General features: G+C 37.9%; 1 protein-coding gene across 1 annotated transcript; it reads right to left on the bottom strand.

Moving 5' to 3' along the window:
* Positions 1-14,055: 14,055 nt before the first annotated feature.
* Positions 14,056-15,003, bottom strand: LOC124104572 (olfactory receptor 11G2-like). The gene has a single exon (XM_046461590.1). The coding sequence runs from the start codon at positions 14,989-14,991 to the stop codon at positions 14,056-14,058; it is 936 nt and encodes a 311-aa protein (XP_046317546.1). The 5' UTR covers positions 14,992-15,003.
* Between the last annotated feature and the right edge of the window lie 6,384 nt (positions 15,004-21,387).

Here is a 21,387-nt window from a genome sequence, read left to right as displayed (position 1 = left end):
TCTGTAAATTTTTTGCTTTCAATTTTTATTATTAAACTATTTGTGTTTTATTTGTCTTACCTGTTATTTGGTCTTATTCCTTCTTTTTTGTCTGTTTTATATGTATTTTTTAGCTGTAGGTGGACACAATATCTTTATTTTATTTTTATGTGGTGCTGAGGATCAAATCCAGTAGCCATATGTGCTAGGTGAGTGCTCCACCACTAGCCACAACCCCAGACCCTCTTTTCTTTTTTTGTATTATTCAAATATTTTCATTATTGTGTTTTCCTCTATTAGCTCTTTTTGTTGATTCTAAAATATTTTTAGTTTTTGCAAAGTATAACCACAATATAATATATGGTAATATAAAAATACCACTTTAATCATTTCTGAGTGTGCAGTTCAGTAACATTAAGAGTATTCACATTGCTATGCAACCATCACCACTGTCCATCTCCGGAAATTTTTCATGATTCCAAACTGAAATTCTGTACTCATTAAACAATAGCTCCCAGTTCCAGTCTCTTTCAGTTCCTGGCAATCACCCATCCTTCTACTTTGTGTCTCCATGAATCATGCCTTTCTAGGTTGCTCTCATTAAGTAGAATCACACATTATTTGTCCTGGCTTATTTAATTTAGCATAATGTCTTCAAGGTTCAAGCTCATAGCATGTGTAACATTTTCTATTGAAAAGTAATAGCCATGCAAATGGCTGTGAGGTAGAATCTAATTGTGATTCTGGTTTGCATTTCCTAAATGATTAGTAATATTATGCATGTTGGCATGTGCTTATAAAGAATTTGTATCTTATTTTTGAGGCATGCCTGTTTAAGTCCTTTGCTCATTTAAAAAAAAAATGTATATCATTGTTGAGTTGGAGGAGTTCTTCATACGTTCTGGATATTAATCCCTTATCAGATCTATGGTTTGTAATTATTTTATCTTCTTCCATGGGTTGATTTTTCTTTTTGTTTATAGTGTTATTTGTATATAAAAGTTATTAATCCTGATATCCAGTTTACCTATTTTTTTCTTTGGTTCCCAAGTCTTTTTGTCATATCCAAGAAATCATTGCCAAAATTAATATCATAAAACTTTCTGCCTATGCTTTCTTCTCAGAGTTCTGTAAGTCTTATGATTCATGAATTAATTTTTATATGTAACTTTAGGTTACACTCCAACTTCATTATTTTGCATGTAGATATTCAGTTTTCCCACCATTAAATTAGAAGACTGCCCTCCCCATCATTTGGATTTTGTAAAGTGCAAAGTCTCCTGAGACTCAAGGCAAATGCTCAGCATGAACCCTTGTAAAAATCAAAAGCAAATTACATATATTCAATATATAATAGCACAGAATAAATATTTCCATTCCACAAGGGAGAAGTAGAAACAGAAAGAATGGATGGGACCAAAGCAAGACTGAAATCCTGCTTGGCAAATAAGTTCTGTAACTCCACATTCAGCATCTGGGATCATGGCATCCTGATGTTCTCTCCAAAGGGCTTTTGTAGCTCCTCCTGGATGGTCTTGCTGGTTGCAGCCCACATAGCTTGTTTCTGTTCAATTCCTGCAGCTTTCCTTGGCGGATACCTCACATGTTGGCAACTCTTAATCTCGTGGATTGCCGCAGTCTGGCTGGGCACAAATAACCGAGACGCCACAAAGCCTTGTAGGTTCAAACAGCAACTCTTTATTCCCCAACTCTCACCAGCACTGCACACACACTACTCGGGAACACACTCCTTCCACCGGGCTCCACGCGCCCAATCTCCCCAAACCCCCGCGAGAACTCCACGGGAACTCCAAAGTAGCGGGCGCCCAGGCAGATTCCTGGAGCCGCCCTATTCCCGGAGCAGGGTCCATATACAACTCAATCAATCCAGCACCACAGCAATTATATACAGCTTAATTCAAATCATCATCTCAATGGTTTGCTGGAGTCACCTTTCAACCATTCCCTCTGGCAATATGCCAGGCGTCATTCTGACTCAGCTGTGGCTCTCAACATCTCCCCCCTTCTGTTTAATTAAACAACGAGCATGTGGCTTAGGGACCGTGACTGTCTTAGGTTGTCCAAATCTACATATGGTCCTTACCCGTCATTGGATGAGCTGACCTCAAGGCATCAGCCTCCTGTCTTAGGTTGGTACCATTGCAATTGGATCTTACCTGTCATTGACTACCGGCCCAGCATATAGCCATACTTGTGGATAGGCCTTTGCACCAGTGGGGGGGGGGGTGAGGTTTTTTGCCTCACCTCTGTTGGCCCCCAAATTTGGCCTTTGCACCAGTGGAGGGGTGAGATTCTTTGCCTCACCTCTGTTGGCCCCCAAATTTGGCCTTAGTGCCAGTGGCGGGGGGTGAGGTTCTTTGCCTCACCTCTGTTGGCCCCCAAATTTGGCCTTGGTGCCAGTGGGGGGAGTGAGGTTCTTTGCCTCACCTCTGTTGGCCCCCAAATTTTAGACCATCACAAGCAGAAGGGAGGAGGATGTAAAATGCCACGACACCAAGCCAATTGATGGCTCTTTTTGGAAAAATTATACCACCGATGACACCATCAGCAAAGATGCCCCAGCACTACCACAATTTGCTGCACCAACAGATAGTTCACAATGCACACAAGTGATACATAGTCCAGGCAAGTTCTGCAAGTAGTTCAAAGCAGAGGAATCCATCAATATGTCCATTTCCTCTCAAAGTAAATCGACTTCTTGATTGAGCATTACTTGTTGAGTTATTATTCATTGATGCATCAGTTTATACAGTTTGTTGTAATAGCTATCGTAGAAGCAGTAGTTTGGTTTTGTCTTCACTGGCACTGGGATGGAGATAGGAATTCTGGCAATGATGGCTAAAAATTTTATGTAACATTCCAGCAGGCACTAAGAAAATAATTTTCTGAACAATTTACATTATCCTGAACAGATTATTAAATATAATGAAAAGGAAAGGTGAAAGTAAACAAACAGATCTGTTAACCTCCTTTTTTTGTTCACATATTAAAACAATCCTCAACAGCTGTTTACCCAATTTAAATTAAACCATTTAAATCACGTGAATAAAAAAAATATTTGGATCAATTTTTTCATGAGTGCTCCTTATATATGATATATGACATATGTACATACAGACATACAACACAAGACAGAAGTGTACACACATAACAAAATAATATAACACATAACATAATAGTAAAGGCCTTGTAGCTTTTCACAGGTGAAATCTCCATTGCAATGTTTAAAAACTCCATAGTCAAAAAATAGAACTGATCAGAAAAACATTAACCTAGGTCTGTATGAGCTCAAAAAATAAAATAGAACTTTATGATATGGGAAAAGGCAATAATAAAATAGATATTGAAAAAAAGCATCCTGGTTACCACCTGAGTTTGACTTTTTTTTTCTTTTTTTGATATCCCATCCTTCTTCCTGTAACTTGCATATGGGTCTGAAGGTAATCCCACAAGCAAGCCTCAAGGTTTTTTACATTTGAAATAGGCCTTAATGGTGTTTATTATTCGTTAGCCTCCAGGCGTGGGAGAATCACTGTCACAGATGTAAGAATAGCCAAACTGGAGTTCTGGATATCAGCTGTTATGGATTTGAGTCAAATCATCTTCTTTTTGGTTTGTAGAAATCGCTTTGTAGAATCCAAATCGGCTGCTGTTCTCCCTGTGGAAACACACAAACAGACCCCCGACTCCAGACAATCACTGGGTCAGGACCTTTCCATTGTCCTGTTAGAATATCCTTCCAAAGTACCTTGGGCTTATGTACATTTATTGGACACATATGCCTTTCCGCAGCACTAAGTCCTGATGAATCCAAATTTAAAAAGTTTAGAGTAAAAAGGGTTATTTTAAGTTTATCTTTGGGGGATATATACCCCTTTCCAATTCCCTCTTTTTGCTTTAATAAGTACATTTTAATAGTTTGATGAGCTCTTTCAACTATGTATTGTCCCTGTGGATTGTATGGAATTCCTGTTATGTGAGTAATGCCAAATGATAAGCAAAATTGTTTAAAAGAGGTAGAGGTATAGCCAGGGGCATTATCTGTTTTTAACTGTTTTGGAACGTCCAGAGTGGCAAAATTTTGTAAGCAATGAGCTACAATATCTTTGTTTTTTTCCTCTGGCATGAAGGGAGCCCATCAAAAATCCGGAAGAAGTATCAACTGTAACATGCAAATATTTTAATTTTCCAAATTCTGGCAAGTGTGTGATGTCCATCTGCCAAATATGATTAGGTATCAGTCCTCTAGGATTGACTCCAAGATTAACTTGTGGTAAAAAGGTCACACAATTTTGACATTGTTTTATTATTTGTCTAGCTTGTTCCTTAGTTATTTTAAAATGCTTTTTTAAAGTATTAGCATTGACATGGAACCTTTTATGAAAATTTGTAGCTTCTTCTAGTGTAGATAAAATATGTATGTCATGTGTAGATTTATCTGCTAAATCATTGCCCAAACTAAGGACTCCAGGCAATCCTGTATGTGCCCTGATATGTCCTATAAAGAATGGATCTTTTCTGTCCCAGATTAGACTTTGTATAGCAGAAAACAAAGAGAAAACAGTAGAGGAAGGGGAAATCCTACCAGCATCTTCAAGGGATACTATAGCATTAACTATATATATACTAACTATCAGAAAATAAATTAAATACGGAATCTTTAAACATCACAAAGCTTGTAATATTGCATTAAGCTCTACCTTTTGAGCTGATTGTTTGGGTACTAAAAATGTAAAAGTTTGATCAGGGGTAACTACTGCTGCTGTACCATTATTTGACCCATCAGTGAATATATTTGGAGCATTCATTTTTTTTTTTTAAATTTAATTTTATTTTTTTAAAATTTTTATTGTTGGTTGTTCAAAACATTACACATTTCTTGACATATCATATTCCACACTTTGATTCAAGTGGGTTATGAACTCCCACCTTCACCCCATACACAGATTGCAGAATCACATCAGTTACACATCCATTGATTTACATATTGCCATACTAGTGTCTGTTGTATTCTGCTGCCTTTCCTATCCTCTACTATCCCCCCTCCCCTCCCCTCCCCTCTTCTCTCTCTACCCCCTCTACTGTCATTCATTACTCCCCCTTGTATTATTTTTCCCTTTCCCCTCACTTCCTCTTGTATGTAATTTTGTATAACCCTGAGGGTCTCCTTCCATTTCCATGCAATTTCCCTTCTCTCTCCCTTTCCCTCCCACCTCCCATCCCTGTTTAATGTTAATCTTCTTCTCGTGCTCTTCATCCCTACTCTGTTCTTAGTTACTCTCCTTATATCAAGGAAGACATTTGACATTTGTTTTTTAGGGATTGGCTAGCTTCACTTAGCATAATCTGCTCTAATGCCATCCATTTCCCTGCAAATTCTATGATTTTGTCATTTTTTAATGCAGAGTAATATGGAGCATTCATGATAGGTGTTTCTCTTGTCATTTTTGGAAAAACTACAGGATGCGAAGACCAAAAAAGACAATAAAGAATTAGATGGTAAGTGATTATCAAATGAAACATTAGATTAGCACATGATTATTGCCCAAGTATTTAACTCATTAGCTGACTCATCAATTTGATCCATGGTATATGGAGTAATAATTTTATTGGGAGAAATTCCAAACACTCCCTTTGCTGCTTTTATTCCTTTGAGTATTAATTGTCCTACAGCCTCAGGATACCTAGTAAGAATAGTGTTAGGAGAATAAGATAAATGTATCCACAATAGTGGACCTTCTTGCCAAAATACTCCTGTAGGAATATTTTTTGTTGGTATTACAATAAATAATAAAGGCAAACTTATATCAATTCTATCCAAATGCATATTTTCCATATATGTTTTAATAATTTTTAATGCCTTTCTTGCTTCAGGCGTTAACATGCGGGTGAATTTGGATCTGATGGACCTTTTAAGATATCAAATAAAGGTCTCAACTCTCCTGTTGGTATGCCTAGATAAGGCCTTATCCAATTTGTGTCTCCTAATAACTTTTGAAAGTCATTAAGTGACTTGAGTTGATCTACTCGTATTTGAAGTTTTGGTGGATGGATCATGGTTGAGGATAATAGAACTCCTAAATAATTAATTGGAAAATTTAATTGTACTTTATCTATTGCTATCTCTAGATTATAATTTTTTAATAAGTTTGTAAGTGTGGCATAACTTTCTAGCAATGTGTTTTTATCTTTCATCCATATAGTGAAATATTTGTAGTTCAGGATTTTGATTTCTAGGTGGCTAGATTGCTTTGTTAACAGAAATTTGACACATAGTTGGGCTGTCAGCCATCCCTCGAGGGAATACTTTCCATTCATATCTCTGATCAGGACCTTCATGATTCAGTGCAGGGATAGTAAATGCAAAACGTGGACTATCCTCAGGATGAATTGGAATTGAAAAAAAAAAATCTTTAATATCTATAGCTAAAACATTCCCGGTTTTTTGCAAAGCAGAAAATTTAGGAATCCCCAATTGAGCAGGTCCCATAATAACCATCTCATTATTAATGGCTCTTAAATCTTGCAATAATCTCCATTTACCAGATTTTTTTTAATGACAAAAATGGGAGTATTATGAGGAGATACAGAAGGTTGTATATGTCCCTCCGCTAATTGTTGTTTGACCAGGTGATGGGCTGCTTGTATCTTTTCTTTAGTCAGGGACCACTGATAAATCTTCATTGTTCCATGGCCTAATGACCTCTCTGCACCAACGATTTGCTTGCTCATAAGCCAGTTGTTTTATTAATGGCATTGCTTGTTCTGTATCCCCCAAAACTCTGGTAGCTGTTTGAATAAGCCTATCTACAAATTCAGCATAAGGTTCATTAGCTCCTTGTATTACCTTAGATAATTGACCTATTAAATCTCCATGTCCTTGTAAAGTCTTCCATGCCCTAACTGCATCTGCAGCAATTTGTGAATATATGGCAGGATCATATGCAATTTGTTGCAGTTGACCCTCATAAGGTCCTTTTCCTAACAACATATCTAGATTTCTCTGAGGATAACCGGTTGCTGCATTTCGCCTAGCCGTCTCCGTGCAAAATTCCTCATTGGCAACCTTCCATAACAAATATTGCCCTCCATTTAGCACAGCTTTACACATGCTAGCCCAGTCTGCTGGCATCATGTCCAAATTGGTAATGGATTCAACCATGCTTACAGTGAAGTGTGCTTGGGTACCATAGGTTGTTACAGCCTCTTTTAGCTGCTTCACTATTTTGAAATCTAAAGCATGGTGAATTCGCTGCCCTCCTGCCTGCTCAAGTACAGTGCATGCTAATCTTTGAGGTCCTGTCTCAGGATCCCATCTATCAACTACAGGGGTTGAGGGCCACTCAGCTGTCTCCATAGGTGGAGCTGTTGGTTGAATTACGCCCTCTGGTGATAGAACGGTGTTAGTAGCAGCCTCCTGTTGTAGCTTTTTCCCTAATAGCTGTTTCTCCTCTGAGCTTTCTTCCTTTAAATTTTCTTCCTCTGTCTGACTAGCTCGAGAGACCTTCTCTTTTGCTTGATCTACCATGTTTTCTATCATAGTCTGAACCTCTCACAATTTACTTAACACTCTTTCGGTTTGTTTTTTTACTAATTTCTGATCCCATATTTCTACTATAAAGATAACACTAAACAAAACCAAAACAGAATGAAACCAAAACGGAACAAAAATGCATTGTATCAAATTTCCTATTTTCTTGAAATGTATATTTGTTGTCTATTTCTATCTCTATCTCAGGGGCTAACAACTTCAAACCTTGAGCCAACCATTTTCCCCAGTTTGCCTGAGAAAGTTCTAGGGATAGGCAACTTGACATAAAAACAAAATAAATCAAAACAAGAACACATTGTTTTTTGAATGTGTTTTTTCTCTCTCTCTTCCTCAGGGGTGAGCAATTTGACTTACCTCCAAGCTTCAGGCGTTCCCCGCATGGGCCACCAAATGCCGCAGTCTGGCTGGGCACAAATAACCAAGCCACCACAAAGCCTTGTAGGTTCAAACAACAACTCTTTATTCCCCAACTCTCACCAGCACTGCACACACACTACTCGGGAACACACTCCTTCCAACGGGCTCCACGCGCCCAATCTCCCCGAACCCCTGCGAGAACTCCACGGGAACTCCAAAGTAGCGAGCACCCACGCAGATTCCTGGAGCCGCCCTATTCCCGGAGCAGGGTCCATATACAATTCAATCAATCCAGCATCACAGCATTTATATACAGCTTAATTCAAATCATCATCTCAATGGTTCACTGGAGTCACCCTTCAACCATTCCCTCTGGCAATATGCCAGGTGTCATTTTGACTTGGCTGTGGCTCTCAGCAGTGGATCTTTACTGAAGTTTCAGCTTCCTCCACACATCTTCATGCATCACACTCTCAGGGCCAGCCCACAGGGACTCTGACCCTGTGGCACTTTGCTTGGCCTCCCAGATAGTCCTTTGAAATCTTGGTGGAAGCCTCAGTGATCACTCAATGATCACTCCAACATCCTGCAATCCTATAGAACTACATCACGTGGTTGATGCAAAAGTCTCCCATCATTTTTGAGAAGTAGCCAAGCCTCCAGGAACTAATACTGCAGTAGGCACTGAGTGCCTGGGTAGCTGAGCATGGTGAAACAACTTCCTAGGCACCCTCCTGTGCAAGCAGTGTGCCACACTGTTTTCTTCTCAAAGGAATTTTTACTTTTAACTTCTTGAAACTGAGATGGGTATGATCTTGCCAATTGCTGAGGTGCTCTCAAACTGTCTTTCCTATTGTTTCTGGGTAACGTACTTAGCATTTCTTTAGTGGCTATAATCTCTTTAACAATCACAATTTCCTTAGCTCCAGTTTTACTTGCAATTTTCTGGCCAAATTTCAAAATTTTCAAATCTTTTTGCTCTGTTTTCTACTCCCTATTTTCAAAATTAACGTGGCTAAAAGCTGCTAGCAATATCCATGACACCCCTTGAATGTTGTGCTGCCTTGAAATTTCCTCCTTTAAATTCCACCTCACAGAAAGTCTAAGGACATTGGCAAAATGTAGACAACTTCTTTGTCAGAACATAACATGAATAGCTTCTAGTTCAGTTTCCAATAGAATTCTTCTCCTCTGAAACTTCTGCAGTCCTATTGGCATTCTAGTCTGCTGAGCTCCCACCAGAATCTCCCATTAAGCTCTGCTTATGGCCTTGTAAATTTTTCAGTTTGTGTCTCTAAACCTTTCAAGATGTCTCTTATTCATCTCCAGTAAAACAGCTCTAAAGGCTTCAGACCATGATCAGGTTAGTCATAGCAATGACCCTACTTCTTGGTACCAATTTCTGTTTTAGTTAGCTTATGCATTACTGGACCAAAAGACCTGACAAGAACAACATAGAGCAGGAAAGTTTATTTTAGCTCATTATTTCAAATGTTTAGTTCATGAAGGGCTGACTTCATAACTCTGGGGCCAAGGTCAGGTTGAATATCATGGCAGAAGGGCTTGACTCAGGAAAGCATCTGAGGACATAGTAACAGGGAAGCAGAGCTCCTCCTTTTTGTTGTTGTTGTTCTTTTTAATTATACATGGCAATAGATTGTATTTTGATATATCATACATATATGGAGTACAACTTCCCATTCTTGTGGTTGTACATGATATGAAGTTACACTGGTTGTGTATTCATATATGAACATAGAAAATTTATGATCTATTCATTCTACTTTCTCATTCCATCCCTTCTTCCTTCCCCCCATCCTCCCTGTCCAATCTGTAGAACCTCCACTCTTCCCTCCCCCTGCCTATTGTGAGTCAGCATCTACATATCAGAGAGAACATTCAGCATTTTTTTTGTGGGGGATTGGCTTATTTTACTTAGCATGGTAGTCTCCAATTCTATCCATTTACTGGAAAATGCCATAATTTCATTCTTCTTTAAGGCTGAGTAATATTACATTGTTACATGTACCATATTTTCTTTATCCATTCATCTATTGAAGGGCACCTAGGTTGATTCCATAGCTTAGCTATTGTGAATTGAGCTGCTATAGACATTGATGTGTCTGAGTCACTATATGATGCTCATTTTAAGTTCTTTGGGTATAACCAGAAAAGTGGGATAACTGGATCAGATGGTGGTTCCATTCCAATTTTCTGAGGAATTTCCATACTGCTTTCCAGAGTGGTTGTACCAGTTTGCAGTCCCACTAGCAAAGTATGAGTGTACCTTTTTTCCCCACATCCTTGTCAACATTTATTGTTACTCGTATTATTGATATTTGCCATTCTGTCTAGAGTGAGATGGAATCTCAGTGTAGTTTTAATGTAGCATTTCTCTAATAGCTAGTGATGTTGAACACTGTTTTATATATTTGTTGTCTATTGTATTTCTTCTTCTGTGAAGTGTCTGTTTAGTTCCTTTGCCAATTTATTGATTGGTTTATTTTATTTTATTTGGTATTAAGTTTTTTGTGTTCTTTATATATCCTGGAGATTAGTGCTATATCTGAGGTGCAAGTAGCAAAGATTTTCTCCCATTCTGTAGGCTTTATCTTTACTTTCTTGATTGTTTCCTTTGCTGTGAAAAAGCTTTTTAGTTTGAATCCATCCCATCTATTGATTCTTGATTTTACTTATTGTGCTTTAGGAGTCTAGTTGAGGAATTTGGTTCCTAAGTCAACATGATGGAGTTTTGGACCTAGTTTTTCTCCTAGTAGGTGCAGGGTCTCTGGTCTAATGCCTAGCTACTTGATTCACTTAGAATTGAGTTTTTTGCAGGGTGAGAGATGTGGGCCTAATTTTATTTTATTACATATGTATTTTCAGTTTTCCAAGCAGCATTTGTTGAACAGGCTATCTTTTCTCCAATGTATATTTTTGGTTCCTTGATCTAGTATGAGATAATTGTATTTATGTGGGTTTGGTTTTGTGCCTTCTGTTCCATTAGTCTTCATGTCTGTTTTGGTGCCAATACCATGCTGTTTTTTTCACTATAGCTCTGTATAATTTAAGGTCTGGCATTGTGATGCCTCTTGCTTCACTTTTTTTTTTTGCCGAGGATTGCTTTGGCTATTCTGGACCTCTTATTTTTCCAAATGAATTTCCTGACTGCTTTTTCTATTTCCTTGAAGAACATCATCAGAACCTTAATCAGAATTGAGTAAAATTTGCATAGTGCTTTTGTCTCCCTTGTTCTTTAAATACCAAATTCTCCTTGCCTAAAGTAACCCAAGTTATCAATTCTTTTGGTCTCCATCTCCTTGGATATCAAACATGTTTAGGTGACAGGTAGCTGCAATATACTACTGCTTCCTTTGCTTTTTTCACTTAATATATCTTGAAGATATTACAAATGGAACTGCTTCATATTTTATAAAATTGAAGATATGGTATTCCATTGTGTGACTGACCATAACTTGTTTAACTAGTCCTCTTTTAATGGGAACTGAAGCTTTGTCAACATTTTACTCTTACAACAGTGCTACAACAAATATTCTTGTTCTTTTGTCATTTCTCACATGGATGAGAATATCAACAGGCTAAATATCCAAAAAATTGAATTGCTGGGTTAAAGTTACCTAGTCAATCCTAGAGTTTGTAAAACTTACACTTCTTCTGTTAAGTGTGAGAGAACCCATTTCAGTACAATCAACCATACAGTGTATTATCAAACTTTTTGATCTTTGTCAGTCTGATAGGTTGAAATCAGACAACATTATAAGCTTTTTTGCTTTTCTCTTTTTATGAATGAGTGCTCAGTCCATATGTTTAAGAATATTTTTTGATACTGTTTATATATTTTTTTGTTCACTTTCTTATTCAAATGTTGTTCTTTATGTGAATTAAGGAAGCAAAATTATAGTGATATGACCGGCGAATGAGTGAGAAGTACTAATGATAGAAATATAAAGTTAGTTACTAAGATAAAGCAACTAAGGCTATTGAAAAGAGTGGTGGCCAGGTGACACACCAGCAGTCTTTTTATTTATGTGTCAATTTTTTTTCCATTCATTCAAGTTATTATACCACTGTTACCAGGAAGAGTATCTGGCACATAATAGGTAAACATATGTGAAAAGAACTAATAAAAAAGAGTGCTAGAAAGGTAATTTTAATTTTTATAATTAAAATTATTATCCTTGGCAAATCAATCTCTGATTCCCAATTTTCATTTTCTTCAACTGAAAAATAGGTATTAAAAGGTGAAGGCATTTCACTTGAGGTCTAGGAGGAAGTTTAGGGAGAACCTGTTCAAATTTCCAGTATAAATCCCAAGTAAATGTTTGTACTGATCCATTATTATCAGGTGCCTCTCATTAAAACAAATGGCCAGGATATGTTTCTGTGGTCCTGGTTTTACCTCCCACGTTATGGTGAGCCACCTTTCCCCTTTTGCTTGCAGGGGAGGAGTCCTCAGGTATTTGGAGCTGGTTACAATGAAATTGAAAGCAGATCCATAGCCCAGACAGGGTTAGGCCACCTCCATCTGTCCATCTATCTCTAATTTGTGGTTTTTGCACTTACTAAAAGTAAGTGCATTTGAGAGTGAGTGAAGAAGTAAGAATTGTGGAATTTAGATATAAAAGACTTTCTGGTTATATTCATGACTGAGCAGCATGTATTAAACCAAAAGTAGTTGCCATCAAAAATAACTGTAAAATATGGTCAAAATATATAAGGCAATCAATCAAGACTTCAGGGTCTAGAATTCCAAGGCAAATAGAAAAAACAAGTGGGTGAGTTCCATATTTGCCACATGTTTCCTCCTGAGGATATGTGACAGTGTTTCAAGGGGAAGACGGCCAGAGTCTCATTGGAGGGTCCTTCTGCCTAGAGGAATTTGAGCCACCCTAAATAGCCACTCTAAATCTTAATATCACAAATAATTAAGCCACCCTAAGTCTTAATGTCTCAAATAATTAATAAATAATAAAACATAAACACTCAGAAATATATTTACAAAAGTGAAGCCCCTGATAGATCTAGTGCACATGGGTTCTTGAACTAGACAAAAACAAAATGGCTCTGGTTGTTTATTTAAGAGGCTACATCAAAGGCAGAGGTAAGGTTTCAAGGGGGAGTCCTGCTTTGTGATGTCATTGTGGTCAGCAGATTCATTTACATCTTGGCAGGTCATACCAATCTCAGGTGCAGTGTGGGATCTTAGGCAGAACTTGAGGGGGAGGTTCACCTGCATCAGATGATCAGTCCCTGAGAGGGTGTTACAGGGAGTTTGCAATGCCAGACCTATCTCCTCAGGAGGCTACTATGTGCAACAGTCTACACACAGCTGATGGACAGCTCATGCCAACAGTTCACTGGGGAAGGGGCACATGCAGAGGTGAAGCCACATGGGAAAGAATGAGAGGAATAAATGTTGAGGAGAGAGCAATAGTTTCTCCAAAACCAAAAGATCCAGAGCATTTGGAATCCAGAGCTGTCAAAGCAGTTGGGGCTTGAGATAGAAATCCTAGAGAGAATTACAGAGAAGTAAGGCCCAAAACATGATACAATCTTCCTTCAAGGGCTTTTTGGATTTCTATGTTGTTTATATATAAAATGAGATTTCAAGAAATTTGGTAGAAGCTAGAGGTAAGAATCTAAACAGCCAAGCAGTTTTGGGAGTCAGAGAGTTCAAGGAGTACAGAAATTGTGGTCAAAACCTGCTAAGCTTGCCGCTGTGGAAACAGTCCAGGCTTGTAGCTGAATCCCAGAAAAGCTATGTTCCTAGAGTAAGGGGAATAATTTAGGCATAAGACCTCAACTAATTCATTTTACGAACACCTAAGAACAATCCTTAAATGGGATCCAAACAATATGCTTCTACTCTAATTGTTATAAGGATTGGAGTTACTATGTTCATTGCCTTAGTCATGTTTAAAATACAAAGCCTAGCATTTGGTAAAAAAAAATTAAAGCAGCTAAGCAACAGAATAAATGGTCAAGATTTATGGAACCATGCCATAGGGGTTACAGGTTTTGGTCAATATTAATATGCATATTATCTGAATAAATACAAATTTTTAAAAAATCTGTAAAAGTTAAGTACAAGTTTATTGCTCAGGGGTGTTTTTGATTAATACTTTTTATGTTCCTAGAAATTTCTGCAGAGCTTTTTTCATGTCTTTGTTCCTAAGACTATATATCACAGGGTTAAGGAGTGGGGTCAGAACAGAATAAAACAGAGTCACAATCTTCTGCATCCCAGCTTCATGCTCAGAAGTTGGGCTTCCGTACATGACCAGTACTGAGCCATAGAAGAGTGAGACCACAGCCAGGTGAGACCCACAGGTGGAGAAGGCCTTTCTTTTTCCAGCTGCTGATGGGACCTTCATTACAGCTCTGAGGACAAGAATATAAGACCCCATGATGAAGAGAAAGGGGATAACAAGAGGCAGAGGACTTAAGGAGGAGAAGACAAGTTCTATTAAAAGAGCTCTTTTGCAAGTGAGTGCTAGAAGAGGACCTGGATCACAGAGGAAGTGGTCAATAGTCCTGGATCCACAGAAGGACATTTGGGAAATGATGATGATGGGAATCAAGAACCAGAGAAAACCAAGAACCCAGCAGCTGACCACAAGATTGGTGCAAAGATGTCTCGTCATAATGGTTGGATAGCGTAGGGGCCTGCAGATAGCAAGGTACCGATCAAATGCCATAACTGCGAGAAAGAAGCATTCTGTAGAACCCAAGGAGAAGAAGAAATAGAACTGCAGGAAGCACCCAGTGAAGGAGATGACCTTGGTGTCAGACAGGAAGTTGGCCAACATGTTGGGGACTGTAGAGGTGACATACCAGATCTCTAGGAAGGAGAAGTTGGCCAGCAGGATATACATAGGGGTGTGGAGTCTCTGATCCCAGCGCACAGCACAGATGATGGAACCATTGCCCATGAGGGTCAGGAGGTAGACAGTGGAGAAGAGCACGAAGAGGAAGATCTGCTTCTCCCTGGGTCCAGGGAAGCCCAGGAGGATGAAGCCAGTGATGGTGCTGGAGTTACTGAGGAAGCTGAAGGTTTTCATGTGTCTGTGAGCTGTAAAATCACACACAATTACCAAACAATAGTGCAAAGACAAATTAAAACCCAGATTTTTTTTGTATGTGTGTGCTGGGGATCGAACCCAGGGCCTTGTGCATGCAAGGCAAGACTCTACCTACTGAGCTGTATCCCCAGCCACCCCAAATATGTTTTTAAGTCATCTTCATAATTGCAATTAACATTTATACAGCAGTAGGTAGATTTTTTCCTCTATTCCTGAAATAATGTCCTGTTTGATTATAGATGTTGATCTGTGAAAGACACCAGAAGTCAGTGAGTATCAGTGTATAGACACAGAAATTTCTTTATTAGGAAATGTATGGAACATATGTAGTAAATAAAATATAGTTTAATAAATTATTATAAAGAAAACACCATTGTAACTACCACTGAGGTCAAGAAATAGCATATCACTTACACATGGACTCTCCCTTCATGCTTCATGTCAATCATTATCTCAGCCACTCTGCTCTAGTTTTTTTTTAAAAATATATTTTTAAGCAGTAGATGGGCACAATATCTTTATTTTATTTATTTACTTCAACTTTATTTTTTTTTGTGGTGGTAGGGATTGAACCCAGGGCCTTGTACATGCAAGGCAAGCACTCTACCAACTGAGCTATATCCCCAGCCTTTATTTATTTATTTTTATGTGGTGCTTAGAATTGAATTCAGTACCTCACACATGCTAGGCAAGACTCTTCTTTCCTTATGTTGGTTACTTCCTTGTTTTTGTGTAGAATTTATAAACCAAGTATATATTCTTTTTCTTTCTTCTGGTGATGTACTGCTGGGTACCTCTCTTCTTGGAAGTACTTTTTCTTTTTTTAGAGTAGATGGTTATATAAAATCTGTTCCATTCATTCATTCCCAAGAGAGACTATTTCAGGAGTGATAAAGAAAATTGTCCCCAAGCATGGTTTAGGAGAACACTTGAATGCAGGATGTAAATTACAGTTACTCTGCGAAATTCATCTTGATAAGCCCTGTGATCAACCCTGTGATTTAAACCAGGTATTTCCTTGTTGTACCTACTGCTTTCTCATATGCTTCTACCAAGAAAGAGTTCTTTGAGTTGGCTCACTCAGGAGCATCTTCCTGAGCAGTAAGAAGCAAATAATACTTTGCCATGGGCTTCATGTCAATTTACTTGGGAAGTTACTCTACTAGAATGATTGGGAATTAACTAAATGTTTGCACCTAGAAAATTCCCAATAAGTGTTCATAAAATTAATGAATAACTGTACTCCCTCAATTCCCAGAGAGATACATCTATTTGGGGCAAAGCTGATTCATATTGTATAGTGGTAGAAGAGGGGATCCTTGGGACAATTTGGAATCCCCCCTCCTTTTTTGGGAGATAGTTAAGTAGCTTGTTGTTTCATGCTATTGGTAATGTACCTGACCAATTTCAGGAGTAAAGTTTCAAGTTGATTTTAGGAAATAGCTGCCTCTCACTTAGGTTAAAACAGTTCTTCAGCTCTTGAGGTTAGGTGCAGCCAGGAGGTAGAATCAGTCTTAATTTGTTGAAACAGATTTTTGATTTTGTGTGTTGGGAATGTCTGAGTGGTTCTTATTCCATTTATACCGACTGTGGAACCTGTCATTATTGATCTAATGTTAAAGTTTAGCAGGCAACTTGAAGAAAAAAATGTTCATTTTTTTTGATCCTTCTCCCCACTACTGCTTGGGAGCACAAGACAGAATGACTCTGGGTAATTATACTTCTCATAGTGGCTTGCTTTATATTTTCTAGTTAAAAAACCCAACAACCTTTGTTACATAATCCTGTACTCAGTTCTTGATCTTTATTATTATAATCTTTTATAAATAAGACATGCAGTAGAAACATGAACATATATATTTTTTCATTGTCTGGAATATAGCATCAATTAATCAATCATAAAGTATCTTGAAAGATAGCATAGTTATCCAAGGAGTCTAACAATAATCTATTTTGAATGTTGAAAAACAGTAAGGCTTTCCTGAATAAATGGCACATAGTGATGAGAGAGACTGTTGATTACAGTGTATTTTTTTTGGAAGGGGACTAGCAAAATGATTAATATTTTGGATCTTGTATAATTAAAAAATTGTTCCTCTCCTACCTAGATATAGTTCTAGATTTTATCTGACTTCTATGAGAGTTGGACTCATGTGTCCAATAAAATTTTCCAAGATGCTGCTGGTTCATGTCTTAATTTATATTACTTCAGTCCTTTTAATGCCTGAACTGTGAGAGGAATAGGTCCTGGGCCTTGTACCACAGACTTATATTTTTTAAGTCCTCTTTCAGCTCTGATTTTAAGGACATGTGATCAGGAACTGAGACTAGGTTCTAAACATTCATTTCCTTTGAAGATGAATTTAAATCATACATAAAAATATCTAATGTATTTTGCTGTGGGCTTTTCTGTTTTAGCATGAAAAATTTAAGAATATGTCCATATTTGAAGCAACTGTATAAGATAATGCTACTTTTTTGAATGGGGATATTAATGAATGTTGGAGCCATGAGAATCTATTAACTGCCAATTAATGGAAGGAGTGATTCATGGGAACATTTACTATAAAAGATGTAGGTGACTTTTGTATTTTAAGTTACATAAATTTAAAAAAATCCTTTTTTAAAGATCTATAGCTTTAGTAACACTGAAGGGAAAAAGTCACTGCTCAGTTCTTTGTAAATCAAAAGTTACTAATTACAATTAGGCATTTTTAATTAAGGCATGTTCAGAGCCACAGCCGAAGGGGCCCCAGCAAACTTCCAGCTGCCAGCAAACTTCCAGCTGCCGGCTGATGATTGGCTCACAGCGGCCCCAGCAACATCTAGCTGATTGGCTCCTCTGCGGTGATGCTCATTGGGCTGTTTCCCTGCCCTTTCAGACCACGGAGCTGCTCATTGGGGGACTTTTTTGGCTCCGCCCACATGACCCAACCAATCGGCCTCAAGAGCAGGAGGATTGTGGGAGGGGGAGAGAAGCTTGTGTGGGAGAGAGAGGCTTGTGGAAAGCCGGTGGTGGCAGTTGAGGCTCTGAGGGTTTTTCCTGAGAGGCTGTTTTGTTTGGCGTGTGTGGTTCTAAAAATAAAGTTAGTTTCTTTTGACAAGTGGCTCCTGATTGTGCCCAGCCAGACTGCGGCAAAGGCATTTTTCAGGATGTTTCTAAAAGGTTATATTTTGAAATAATAACTTTGCTCATTATTTCAAATTTTTTTTTCTGTGCCAAATGATTTTGTTAATGTTCAAGAACTTCTTCCCTCTGGTTTTCCAACTGTCATCCTAATGGAAAACAAACTCCTCAAATAAAGAGCTCTAATGGTATAAATATTATTTATTTTATTTTTTAAATAAAAATTTAATAAAAATTATATTTTCAAATAAGAAGATTTTTAAAATTATCCTTTTTAAAAAAATTTTTTTTGCAGTACTGGGGATTGAGCCCAGGGCCTTATACATTCTTGGCAAACGCTCAACCACTGAGATGCATTCCCAGTACCAGTGGAGCCTATTATAAGGTTTCTTTTAGTTATCCAATTCACTGGCAGGTCTTGCTGCTTCTGTGACCAAAATGTGACTCCTACACTTCTCTTTTTATTTCCTACTGTCATGTCCTAAATTCAGATTATCACTCTTTCCCCCTAATTCCTGCAGTAGCATCCTAACAGAGATCCCCCTTCCTATTTTTGTTCCTCTACATTTTATGTTCCAAGTAGCAGTAGATTACTCTTTACAAACTGAGAAAACAGTTATGTTAGACCTTTGAATGAAATCCCTTTCTCTCAGAGTAATTCCTTGTCAGAAAATCTTACACAACTCTTTAGAGAACAGGAAAGAGCTAGAAACCATTCTGGGTGGGCCAACACCATTTTATGCTCAACATGGCATATTCACCCGGATGGCATTGCTCCTCACCTTTTATTACCTATTCTCTCTGTGAAGAAGAAACTATGATGTTTACCTGCCACGAGTCAGAACAGAAGCTGTCAACAAAACAAAACAAAACAAAACAAAAACAAACCATATAAAACAAAAATCCACGCTGCAGATGTTTCTCAGTGGTAGAGCACTTGCCTAGTATGTGTGATGTCCTGGGTTCCATGCCCAGCACTGCAGAAAAACCAAACCAAACCAAACCAAACCCATAACATGTCTAGCCAATTCACTGTGCATCTGCTACACTGTGAATATGTGTACCATGTTGCATTTATGGATCCAGGTGGCCTGGACTATAGACTAACAGCCACCAGCCACCATTGTCTTTTTTTTTTTTTTTTAATGGGGAGAGGATTGTCTACTTGCTAAATTAGTCAATCCCAGAAAAGTTGAAATAGACTATGCTGAGTGAGGCAGCTGTGTCATACATGGTGTGTGAGGAGGGCACATCTTGGATATACTAAATTTCTCCCAAGTTTCAGTACAGTAGAAGTCTTGGTACCTGACTCTGTGAATTCCCCCATATACAGTCAGTCCAGAGAAGACTCATGACAACGCAGTTTCCTCCGGTAGCTAGTTTGCAGATTCAGTAAGGGGACGACCTTGTCTGTGACACTGGGCTGCTGGTTTCTAGAAAATACCTACAAAAAGGAACTTTGTCTAGATTGGGACAATATTGGGCAGCTGTGTTTAACAAAAAAGCCTGAATTTAGAGACAAATGCTTTCTTTACCAATCACAAGAAGTTAATGTATATTATATTTAGGTATAAAATAGGTGTAATTGTGTCCATATGTCACAATGAATCTGCTTACATTTGTGATTATAATGCAGCAATTAAAATAATAATACAATAATATGAAGAGAAGGACAATCACCAGAGTAGAGCAAGCAGATTTCGGGGAGGGAGGAGAGGGAAAGGGAAGGCACTGGGGAACAAGCTTAATCAAATTGTTATGTGTGTGTGAAATATGGCATGATGAATCCCAATATTGTGCATTATTGCAATGTACCAATAAAAGAGCGCATAATCATGCCTTTTAAAAGGGGCTAGCATAAAGATTCTGAAAGACAAAATATGTCTTTTTGCACCTTGAGCAGTGCCTGACCAGTAAGGGTTTAAGAAGCCAGGCTCACTGGTGCACAACTGTAATCCCAGCTACTGGAAGGGCTGAGGCAGAAGGATGGTACGTTCAAGATCAGCCTGGGCAACTTAGTGACACCCTATCTCAAAAATATAAAAAAAGGGGCTGGGATGTAGCCCAGATGTAGAACACACCCCAGATTTAATCCCTAGTATTGACAAAAAAAAAAAAAGAAGAAGAAGAAGAAAGAAAAAGAGTTTAAGAAATATTGATTGTATGTATATAACCATAGTAAATTTAGAGAACTGTGGGTTAAGAATACTAGATTCTGCAACTATATGATTATTTTTTTTACTCTTCTAAACGTGACATCATTTTCTCACCTGTGTCAGCAGAGGAAATCCCAAACTGAAGCCTCTCAGAAGTTTTCTTTGAGAGCAATGATGATCTTTTTAGGGATAACCAGGAGGAGAGACAAGGTGATGATTGTGATATGTATCCTTGATTTTTTTGACCAAAGGGTGGAGGTTTAATAAGCAGAGCTTGTCAGGCAGTAAGTTAGCTTGTTTCTCCTGATCCTTGAGGATACATTTAATGGTTCTCAAAGGAGAAGAGTGTCAAGAGACACCTCTGTGCTTATTCTTATTATTTTCTTCCCTTGAGGCATGTCTTAATTTCCTTTCTTTAAAATTTTGTTTTTCCTATATAAGTTAAAATATAGTATCTTTTGCTTACTTCAAACATCTCACAGATATAATGAAGTATTGATAAACCAATCACTTGATTATTTTACTAATCAACCAATGAACAATACTATCTGTAATTCTTCTATGTGTGTTTACCTTGAGGCCAAGGATAATCTTGTAAATTTGAAGTGGGGAAAAGCAGCCCTAGATAACCTATCACAGAGAGGCCTTAGAGGTATTTCGGCTGGTTTGAAACTGGTTCTAGCTAGGTTTGAAACTAGCTAGGCTGTGCTAGTCTCTTGTTGGACAAAAACAATCTTACAGGATACAGCCTCAATCAAGGAATCTGATGTATTTGAATTGTCTCTAGCTTTTAGCTATTATAAATAAAAGTGCTAGCAACTTTTGTATACAAATTTTTGTATGAAGTCTTTTTTTCTTTGTCTTGTATAAATAGCTAGGAGTGAAATAATTATATCAAATGGTGGATGCATGCTTAACTTTTTAAGAAACTTCCAAACTGTTTTCCAAAGTTGTAACATTTGAAATTTCCAGCAAAAATGAGAATTCATACCCCATTTGAATCAAATGTATGATATGTCAAGATCATTGTATTGTCTCGAGCAACTAATAAAAAATAAAAATTAAAAAAAGAGAAATTTCCAGCAGCAGCAT

This window comes from Marmota monax, unplaced genomic scaffold, assembly GCF_021218885.2.
Source record: "Marmota monax isolate L192 unplaced genomic scaffold, Marmota_monax_Labrador192_F-V1.1 WCK01_AAM20220418_F8-fsc00001, whole genome shotgun sequence".
Lineage (NCBI taxonomy): Eukaryota > Metazoa > Chordata > Mammalia > Rodentia > Sciuridae > Marmota > Marmota monax.
Note: the sequence above shows the minus strand (reverse complement) of the source record. Positions and strands in the feature narration are given on the sequence as shown.